The sequence below is a fragment of the Hipposideros armiger genome, unplaced genomic scaffold (assembly GCF_001890085.2).
Source record: "Hipposideros armiger isolate ML-2016 unplaced genomic scaffold, ASM189008v1 scaffold_178, whole genome shotgun sequence".
Lineage (NCBI taxonomy): Eukaryota > Metazoa > Chordata > Mammalia > Chiroptera > Hipposideridae > Hipposideros > Hipposideros armiger.
This window is the reverse complement of record NW_017731528.1, coordinates 1,589,129-1,600,484: the sequence shown is the minus strand read 5'-3', so window position 1 is coordinate 1,600,484 and position 11,356 is coordinate 1,589,129. Positions and strand designations below refer to the sequence as shown.

The 11,356-nt window shown below is 36.9% G+C and overlaps 1 protein-coding gene across 2 annotated transcripts in view; it reads left to right on the top strand.

The window, feature by feature from the left end:
• Positions 1–11,356, top strand: part of RNF17 (ring finger protein 17) — a 95,173-nt gene that overhangs the window by 53,713 nt on the left and 30,104 nt on the right. For both annotated transcript variants that reach the window (XM_019652323.1, XM_019652322.1), the window contains exons 18-22: positions 727–847; positions 4,805–4,925; positions 6,196–6,423; positions 7,103–7,253; positions 7,410–7,528. In XM_019652323.1, coding sequence (XP_019507868.1) covers positions 727–847; positions 4,805–4,925; positions 6,196–6,423; positions 7,103–7,253; positions 7,410–7,528 — 740 coding nt within the window. The remainder of the gene's footprint in view (positions 1–726; positions 848–4,804; positions 4,926–6,195; positions 6,424–7,102; positions 7,254–7,409; positions 7,529–11,356) is intronic.

Sequence of the window (11,356 nt, the reverse complement as noted above, 5' to 3'; positions counted from 1 at the left end):
CCACTCACTGGCCCATGTTGTAGAGATCATTGCACTCTACCTGGCTGAGGCAGTCGGTCACCAGCCATCGGGTGGCCACTCATGGCAGCTCTTGCTGGCTGCCGGCCACTCACACTGGAGTTGCTGCCGGCAGCTCACAGCAGCCCACAGCAGGTAGCTCACAGCAGCACATGGCAGCTCACACTGTCCATCGGCCACTTATGGCAGCCCAGCTCCAGGTCGAGCCTTTGTTCACACTCTCTTAGCTGTAAAGGGCGCAGCTTACTGGTGCAGCTTACTGGCCCATGTGGGAATCAAGCCAGCAGCCCTGTTGTTCAGAGCTCACGCTCTTACCAACTGAGCTGTCTGGCTGCCCCAATATTTTTGAAATACGTACTTCTAAGATGCATTTCCTGTGTTTTTAACAATTATGGGATTAGACTATAGCTCTACAACCTATAAATGCTTTTCTTATTTAATAATATATCATAAGTATCTGTAATTTTTTTAACGAATGCTTGTTTTTCCAGTTTCTGAGTATAGTAATTCATTCATCCAAATACTCTGTTGATTCCAGTTATTTGCTTTTATAAAGTACTATTATAGACATCTTTGCACATTTATTTTCTAAATGTGTGTTAAATTCAAGCACAAAGTTTAGTTTGAACACACACAAAATTTAGTTTAATTCTAAAATAATTAGAAATTAAGTTTACTTTCTTAATGGTACAATTTTGTTTGACACAGGCAATTAAATGTAAACTGGCCTATATTGAACCATGCAAAAAGACAATGCAATGGCCCCAAAAGGCTAAAGAAAAATTTGAAGAAAAGACTCAAGATAAATTTATGACATGTTCAGTCATTAGTAAGTTATTTTCATTTTTATTTTTTGCTATGTGTTCATACATAGTTTTAAATGTGAATAACATTGTGATATAACATTTTCCAGATCGTATGATAAATTCATTGTGTCATCAGTAAGAGTAGTGAGAGATAACATTTATTGAAATTGGGTAAACTGGAATAATATCTTCTTTAGGCTCTAAAGTCTAAAATAAGCGTGAAGCAAAAATTACTACTAAAGATCAGGTCACCCTTAATGTGACCTCTTGAAAGCCCTAAAGCCAGAAATTAGCTTCTCTTATTTCTGTTTGCGGTTTTGAGAGGGCTCTGTGCCTGACTTTGCAATGAAAGATGCCAACATTTAATTTTCAGGCAAGTGAGAGGAGGTGGGACATAACTGGTAAATAGTTTTTGTTTGTTTGATATCATTTCATTTGACTGAAGTGAATTCAACAGTAGGCTCTCAGCATATTTTGAAGAAACCTGCTTCTTTTTTTTGGAACAATTTGGGTGTGAGACATAGGCTGACACTGGCCAACAATTTTGTGACCCAACAAGTGATGAAAATCAAAAGTTTAATGGCAAAACCTGATCTGAAACGACATGAGGATATATGTGAGGTTGGACAGTTGAGTTCGTGAACTCATCCTAGAAAAAGTGCTACATACCTCATTGCTGAATAGCACTACAGTCATCTTCCAAGTACTCCCCTTGGGAAACTGCACCAATGCCAGCACCTAGTCCACCCTTCAAAGCAATTTTAGAACTCTTTTTCTGGAATGCCCATCAGAGCTGTCGTCGTATGATCCTTTGATGTCCTGAATGTCATCAAAATGTCTTCCTTTCAATATTTCCTTTATCTTTGGGTAAAGAAAGAAGTCATTGGGGGCCAGATCAGGTGGGTAGGGAGCGTGTTCCAATACAGTTATTTGTTTACTGGCTAAAAACTCCCTCACAGACAGTGCCGTGTGAGCTGGTGCATTGTCGTTATGCAAGAGCCATGAATTGTTGGTGAAAAGTTAGGTCATCTAACTTTTTCATGCAGCCTTCTTAGCACTTCCAAATAGTAAAGTTGGTTAATTGTTCAGTTGGTACAAATTCATAATGAATAATTCCTTTGATATAAAAAAAAAGGTTAGCAGCATCATTGCAAAAAGTTCACGAACTTAATTGTCACACCTTGTGTGCACGTGTGCCTTTGTGTGTGTCTGTGTGTATTCTTTATCTCCTTTACAATGAATATTTACAGTGAGTCCTCACTTAACGTCATCGATAGGTTCTGTGACTTTAAGAGAAACGACGTGTAAGGAAACCAATTTTACTGCAGGTTAATTGATATAAACAAGAGTTAAGTTCCCATGGCATCTCATCAACGTTATAACAAAACATTATTCAGGGACACGCTGGATATTCCACTTCAGAATAGTAATGCTTCTTAATGGGATGCTGCCTCAGAACCTGCTGAAGGTTTTAGAAAATATGCAACTTTTATTAGTTTTCAGAATTCTGAAACACATCTGGTTCCAGGGGATTTGGATAGGGGGATTGGTAATCTGTTATTTATCTGGGGTTTTGATATGTTCCAAAGCTATAACCAACATTGGCTGTGTTGGTTTTAATGAGTACTAATGCAAGATACACAAGACCATGTTTATGTATGGTTGATTTGTGAGACTTTCAAGGGTAATTTTTACTTTATACACTTTTTTCACTTTATCATAGTTCCATTAAATGAACCCAACCATTATAAGACTAGCCTGTTTTACAATGAGGAAACAGAAGCTTACAGATTAACTGCTCACATAACCTAGAGATGATGACATGTCTGTGATCCTTCACTCACTTTGATATAAGAAATTTTTCTGAAGAAATAGCTCCATTGAGGAAGAATATGATTATAGAAATTGTATCCTTAGTCTATAGCATTTTTATATTTGGCTTTTCTGATATGAGCAGTAAAGTAAGGGCTGCTTAGTCCTTAAGTAACCTCCACTGATTTTTGAGCTGAGTTTAACCTAGATAATTCTGCTTCCCAACTTTTCTTTTTGTACTATATTCTGTTGGGTTTTAGCTCCTCCCTTGAATGTCCCCCTGCTGTAGACAATCCTTCAAGACCTGACTCCTTGGGTTTCTTTCTTTTCTTTTTCTTTTTTTTAAAAAAGATTTTGTTGGGGAATGGGGGAGGGGACCAGCCAAGTTGTTGTTTTTCAATCTTCGTTGTTGAAGGCGCCATTTGCCATCTGGCTGCTCGTCAGAGCTCGTGGCCTCTAAGCTCAAGGTGCTGTGTTCAATCTTAGTTGCAGGTGGGCATAGCCACGATCCCATGAGGGGGTCGAACCTGGCAGCCTTATTGTTGAGTGCACGCTCTATCCACTGAGCCATCCGGGCAGCTCAAGATGCCGAGTTCAGTTTTAGTTGCGGGTGGGCATAGCCCACCATCGAACAGGCAATCATGTTGGTACACCAGCTGAGCCATCCTGCCACCTGTTGGCAGCTCAGCGACAGCTCAGCTTGGGCACAGCGTCACTGGCCCATGTGGGAATCGAACCAGCGGCCCTGTTGCTCAGAGCTCGTGCTATTAAACCAACTTTTAACCAACTGAGCCACTTGGCCGGCCCCCTGGGTTTCTTTCTTGACTCCTTCTCTTTGTTTTTCAGTTGTTTGCTATACCAACATCTTCCAGACACTTATTACCATAGTTATTTACCCAGATAATTTGATTTAAAGAGTTCCAGAAGTCCCGCTCAACCTAAAAATAGTTTTCCCCATTAACCTGCATAATAATGAGCTTGAGTGTTTGACATTTATAATAAAGTGAACGACCACAGATGAAAATGGGAACCTCCTATTAGTATACATTGTTACTTTATAAAGCAAGGCACACTTAAATTTTAGTTAGGAGCAGAGCAGGGAGATGGTGGAGATACAGAACACAGGGAAAGTTGGCCCTGATGGAATAAAGAACTTGATGCATGGAAAGTATGAAATCAAAGAACTAAAGGGAACATAAGAGACAGAAAGTAAGGAGATCAAAGTTTATTGAGGCTCAGGGTTGCTTAGCTTTTGTTTTTAGATAATATATCTGGTCCATTGAAAAGTAGTCAGGAATTATTTTTAAGTTCTTGAAAAAAGTTTTCTAATATATATTCTTATGACTAGTTGATATAAGATGTTACTGCTAGTAACAATTTATCTTTTTATTTGGGATCATCATTCTGACTAGCAGCTATCAGAAGGTGTAGATATAAACTGATCGCAGTGCATAGAAGTGTGTGTTACCTAAAGAAATTCCTCTGTCGTTTACTCAGAGACTTATTGAACAGGTTCTCTGTGCTGTGTACCATAAGTAAGTAAATAGGCACATGAGATGTAAGCTTTACCCTCAGCTAACTCCTAGTTTAGTTTAAGAAGTAGAGCTAATAATAAACAAGCAATCAATTTGGTTTCTAAAAGACATTAAGTTAGATGGTTTGCCCTAAGTAGAGGGATGGGGAAAAATTCCAGTTAATTAAGGATTCTAGATTTAGTTTCTGTTGTTTTAAACTTTGTGCCATTCTTATAGAAACTGTAAACCTTCGCAAATAATTAGTGACGTGAATTAACTTTCATTCATTTCTTTTGTACAATAGAACTTGGTTAAATCCAATAAAATAAGGTAAAAACACAAAAGAACAATTCTTCAATGAATATATGTCAATTTGTATTTTTTTGAGTCTAAAAGAGTTAAACTTTTTTTGGTTCCTTATAGGACTGTACACAATAACCTAAAAGGAACATTTCATTAACTTGTAAATGCTGTAGATAACATTAGTAGTTGTTTTATATCTGCTAAGTCCCTAGGGAGAGACTTTGACATTAGCAAGAAACTTCATGGATGCAAAATGAAGGAAATTAAGTTCCCATTTTTTTAATTGCTTCATTTAGTATATTTTGCGACATATTTATTTCTTTCCCCAAACTAGTCTTAATGGTTTTACAGAAATTCTGGAAGATAATGTGCTCTTAATTGAGCTTTTTGATTCTCTTGGTGCTCCTGGAATGATTCCTACCAGTATTAATTACCAGCTCGTGAAAGAGGGCCTAGCATCTTATGAAGCAGGGTAAGAAGACATAAACTTTATATTTTTAGTTCATATGTAACATGTTATTCACAAGAAGAGAAACTGGCATATTGTTCCCCATTGGATATCTACTTAGGCCATAGATGGGAGTATTTCTATATTCATGGTTTGGGAAAAATAATGAAAGTCACTAGTTTAAGGGGGAGTAGAGTGGCTTTCCCTCCATCCCTAGAACCTTGAAACTTGAGAATGGCTCCTAGAAATTAAAGGTGAGTGAAGAAAAGGATACTGGCATCTTACTTCTAGGTGGAACGTCTGCTTAGGCAGTCTCTTGTACCTGTTTGACAGAAGAATTAGGAAGAGAAATGGCAGGACAGAATAAGTGGAGTGGTAGAGTAGCACACATTTCCATTTGGACAAATGTGAATTTTTCCTGGGTTCAGACAAGTTGAAGAGAGCCCTGGTTAGGTGATTCAGATGGGAGTTGGCAGCATGTAAATGATAAATGAGTCCAGGGGAATGAGTGAAATTATCATTTTGATCATTCATCTCAATCTCCCTTGGTGAAGGTGGAACTCTGAAGATTATCACTTGTAGGAAAGAAAGAAAAGTCCAAAAAAAAAGGTACATCAGGAACCTGAGATTGAGGGAAAATCAGGAACCAAAGAAAGAGAGTGTTTGCAAAGGGAAGAGTAGCTAGTGCTCAGAGTTCATGTCAATAAGGACTGAAAGCTATTCATTATATTTACAGCAAAAATTCGTCATTTTGGCTAGCTAAATCTCAAACTTATTGTGAAAGAAATCAAGTTTTTCCTGTATGGAAATAAAAACTGACATGTAATTATCTGTGGTTAGAATCTGAACTAATCTGATTTATTAAATGTTCTAAATCATTTAATAATTTTGCTCCTTAACACCCTTTATTAACAATTGTTTTCCACTTACTTACATACTCATTGGCAATCAATTATTTTTTTTTTTAATCAGGGAGAAATATTCAAGTTATCAAAAACTGAATAATTCTCCTTTGTGAGTGCAAAATATCAATGGGAAATGGTGAAATTATTAGCAAAGTTGATATTTTAAACTGTTTTTAAAATAGAAAGTTTGACTTTTAGGCTTTTCTTTTTGTGTTTGCTTACTTTGGTGGTAGTTAAGAACTCTTTTTTAAAAAAAAGTAAAGTTGCTAATGATATCAAAACTGGGAAACTGAGTCATAGCTAAAACTTATTCATCTCTAAATCTAAGCAAATGCAAACAAATGCTTCGCAAACTACTGTTTTTGCTAATGGGTTTTGTTATTTTTCAGATATACTATCAAAGATAATGCCAAAAAGCATATTGAAGTATGGGATCCTTCTCCAGAAGAAATTATTTCAAATGAAGTAAACAGCTTAAATTCTGTGTCTGCAAAATCTCTACCTAATGAGAATCTCCAATCACTTTACAATAGGGAACTGCCTGTGCATATCTGTAATGTAGTATCTCCTGAGAAGATTTATGTTCAGTGGTTATTAACAGAAAACTTACTTAATAGGTATAAGATATAAAGAAAACATATATTGTATATGGTTTTATTCTTTTTTTCTATATTTTGTTTCAAAGATCTAGAAGTTATAAATGTACAATTTTAAAAGTACCAAAATTATTTCAGCTAAGGGGTCGCTAAACACTAGTAAAACTCATACAAGTGTATCTTTATGGTTATTTTCACTATATTAGAATTTATTCATTCTACAAATACTTATTGAGCACCTATTATTTGACAGTTGTAGTTAATGGGGATGCAGTAGTAAAAACATGGACAAGTTTTTGCTGTCATGGAGCTTAAATTATAGTAGAGGGAGTGACAGTGGACAAATAAAGTATTTAGTGTATCAGATGGTGATAAAGACAGTAGAGAAAAATAAAGCAGCTGGAGAGAAAGACAATTTTAGGATGATCAAGGAAGACCTCATAGAGACAATGACACTTGAAATGGATTCTGAAGGAGGAGAGGGAGTCAGCCATAAAGATATCTGGGGGAAGTTCATCTCAGGCAGAGGGAAGAGCCAGTGTGAAAGCCCTTCAGTGGCAGAAGCTTGGGTAGTCAAGGAAGGACAAGGTTACAGTTTGGCTGGAGTAGGATGAGTAAGGGAGGCCAGTAGAAGGCATGTGGTCAGAGAATTACATGTTTGTAAAGATTTAAGAAGTTAAAATATATTTTCTTTATATAGTTTACAAGAAAACATGGTAGCTGCTTATGAAAACTCAAAATGTGAACCTGTTATATGGGAAAATGATATGCACTGTGCTGTGAAGATGCCAGATAACAATGAGTGGCGAAGAGGCCAGATTATCAGGATGGTTACAGACACACTGGTAGAGGTAAATGCAGAGTGAAAGGTATAATCATGAAAGTGAATGCATGTCATATTTTTATCCTGGAGTTAATTTAACCCAACTTTTATTCTGCTTTTCAGTTTGCAATAGAATATTTTGAAATATTGTCTTTCCATAGACTTAAAGTTATTGTTTTCATAGGTCTTGCTGTATGACGTGGGTGCTGAAGTAGTAGTGAATATTAACTGCTTAAGAGAACTTCAAGAAAACCTAAAGACAATGGGAAGATTATCTTTGGAATGCTGTCTTGTTGACATAAGGTAGTTTTTAACTGAGTAAATTTTCTTACAATTCAATGCGATTTTAAATATTTTTCTTTTTGGATAGGTTGCTGTCAGCTTTAATTTGGCTAACATATTCTGAAATGTTCATAAAACCTAGTTAATTTTAAGGTTAGAAGAGGAAAAGATAAAAATTTGGAACACATATATTTTAGTGGAACTAAGGAACTAGAGATAGGTGAGTATGTCAGGTGTCTAGATGGAATTCAGAGTGTTAAATACAAAAAAAAATAATAACTTGAGGAACAAAGGCAGAAATAAAATGTATTTCATAAGCTGAGGATTGCATGGAAAACTAAAAATGTGTCAATTACCAAAAATACTGAATTAAAGAGGATTCTACTAAAATCCTACCTTAAACCCAGAGCCACTTTGACAGCAAAAGTAAAGACTGCACAGTAAACATCTGTAATGAAAAAGGCAACAAGGCTTCCCCCCTGTGAGTCCTTAAATACAGGCAGGTGTGGCCCACATGAAACTGGTCCTATGGGGTCAGCATTTGTGTGGGAAAATGTGGTGAGAAAGTTGACTGAGCTTCTGACAGCTCTGAGGATAGGAATTGGCAACAGGGGTTCACTGGAGCAGGCAGACCAATATGAGAAGAACAACCCAGACTGAGAAGGGACTAATGCAGTAGACTATCCATAGTTGAATGCAAGAGACCTGTCATGTGCCAGTTTTGTGATGCTGATGCCTTCCTAGCCATATAACCTCTTAGCTGTCTAAGCTCTCTTTCATGACCACACTCTGAGGGGAGACTGCCGGGAATAGAGCCTGGTTTGAGCAAGCCAGACAATGGGGCAAAGCAAAGCAAAGATGCATATAAGAGCAGGGAAGGGGAACAGAATATCAAAGTATGAGGCCAACTTTTCTGTCACTTTGGGAAAACAACACAGAGTTCTAGAGCCATGAAGTGAGAAAAGCAGTGTGATCCACCCCTTCTTCTTAAGAGCACAGGAGAGTTTATGTCACTTAAAACATGTGCAAAAGAAAAGGTTACAGTTCAATTCCATGTAAATTATTATGAGAAAAAAGAATAAAGCCAAATAACATCTCTAGAGGCAATGGAAATCCACCAAAAAGACATGCTTACAAAATAATAAACTATAATATTTCAGAATGAACTAAAAATTTTGAAAATGATGGACACTGTGAAGAACATAATTAGAAAAACTCAGAAATAAGATTACAGAAAAAGGAAGATTTGAAAAGAGTGATAACAGAAAGAATTAGAAATAAAAGAAAATCCTATCAGAAATGTAGACTAAATTAGAAAAAAAACACAAAAGCAAATACACAATAAGTAATGTCTTAATAGAAAGACAAGATAGGAGGACAAATTTTGAAATTAAAAAAATAGAAATCCAAAGGATTCAAAAGATACCTAAAATAGACCAAAAAAGACCCAGCATAAACATACATGTAATATGAATTGCAAAGAAGAAAACTAAAATAAATAGAACCAAATACTAAGAACCCAATTCAAGTAATTGTTCCTATAATAAAAGCCTGTTTAAAACTGTGTATTGAAAATCAGGAATGCCAACACTGAGAGATTATCTAGTAAAATTATTGACTTATAAAAGGAATAAAATCACACTTTATGCCAGAAGGTAATGCAGCAACATTTAAAAAATACTCGAAAGAAAATGGCAAGCTATGAATTTTATGTCCAGCCCAACTGACCTTCAGGATAAAGACCATAGACAAACCGATATGACCACTCAGGGAATATTGTTTCGAGGAACCCTTCCTGAGGAATCTATAGAAGAACAAGCTTTAGATAACAAGCATGAGAGATTTTGACATAAGGACTGGTGGTGAACATTACATTTATTTTACCTAAGAACTAAGACTAAATGAACATTTTTAGGGAAACAATATGGTATTCACAGTATATATGGCACAATTTCAAAAATGGGAAGAGAAAGGAAAGTATATATGAAAAGTTGAATAAACTTATTAACTAGGAGTACTTCAAATAAGATGTTGGGGAAAAGCAAAAAGAGGTTACTAACAATACTGATTTAGTATTGGAACTATGTTATTATTTTATATAAACAAATCAGTAAGATGGTAAGGAAAATGAAATTAACTAATTGTATATAGTGGTAGCATAGCCTCTCAGAGAGCAACTTCAGTGACTTTAAAACACCATAAGTTGACTGTACATTCTTACCAGAATACATCCTAAGGACAAAAAGTAACTGCCCCCCCCCATCAGCCGTTGTTTCCATTACCCCCAAAGTGGCTTGTAGTGTTATGGAAACTACTTACTGTGTTTGTGTAGTGGGGTAAGTCAAAATAGTCATTATGTACATGTCACTAAGAACTGGTGTGGGGGATAGATGATAAAAGTGTATGTAAGGTTAGGGTTAACTTACCTTATACTCCTAATTTTGGATTAAAAGTATCACTAGAAACTCATGAGGTGTTTTAATTGTAAGAAACACATATTTTTTAACCTTGTAATATGAAGGACCCAGTAGCAATGAGCTGTGCTGGTATGCAAATTGTGGCCTCCACATGCCATTTCCCACTAAAAGAAATTTGTGCTCTTTAAAAAAAAAAAGTCTGATTACAGGTCTCGGGCAGTATGAGCCGAGAATATCTTGTCATAGCAAAAAGCAAGAAAGCTGTAAAGAATTATTGGGGGCCAGCCGAGTGGCTCAGTTGGTTAAGAGCGCAATCTCTGAGCAACAGGGTCACCGGTCCGATTCCTACATGGGCCAGTGAGCTGCGCCCAAGCTGAGCTGGTGCTGAGCTGTCAACAGGTGTCAGGATGGCTCAGCTGGTGAGAGCATGTGCTCCTAACAACAAGGTTGCCTGTTCAACTCCCACATGGGATGGTGGGCTATGCCCACCTGCATGCAACTAAAATTGAACACAGCACCTTGAGCTGACCGACAATGAGCTGCCAAGGGCTGCCGGATGGAATTGGACTTGGAGCTGAGCTAGCTGCGCCCTCCACATCTAAGATTGAAGGATGACAACTTGGGTGTTCCCCTTCCTCAATTCCCCAACAATGTTCCCCTTCCCCAATTCACCAATAAAAAAAAATTATTGGGATGATATCAAAAGAACTCAGTAGCCAACCTGAATAAAGTTCCACTGACCAAAGATGGGACAGCTCGACCACCAGTAAGATAATTGTAATGTATTAAAGCATTTGCTATGTTTAAATCTTGACGTTTATAAAGTGATTTTTAAAAATAAAACCCTCATTGCTTACTTATAGAGGATTCTAGCGAGCCACCTCATTCTGAAAACTGGTGAATAAGGGAAATGTGTTTTTGCCTTGCTTTTCCTTACAATCTGTATTTCAGGATAATCAATTAATTAGGGAATGTTGTCCTTTATAAGTATTCTGACTAACAAAGGAAGAATGATGTCATTAGAATGGCACCATTTTATAACCCTAATAAACTCAGGGATCTAGACGATGAGTGTCAGTGGCTGCTAACATCACAAAAAAGAGAATCAGACGTTGTGTCCTTCCTGAAGTGAGCACACAGCACCCTTGATGAATAGTGTGGCTGAAAAAAGGAAAATGCAAGCCTGAATCTGATCAGGACTCTAGACCTAACAATTTAAAGAACATTCAAGGGACAGGAACATGGTGAACACCATGGCAATGCAACAGCTAAATCCAATCCACAGAAACTGCAGAACACATGACTCAGTTTCTTCAACCAAAAAGTGCAAGGGAAAGTGATGGAAGGGCACTCAGAATATGTCAGCCATTTATCACATATGCACTTTGTTTCCTGTAGCAATTTATACCGTTGTGCAACATGAAAAAATGAA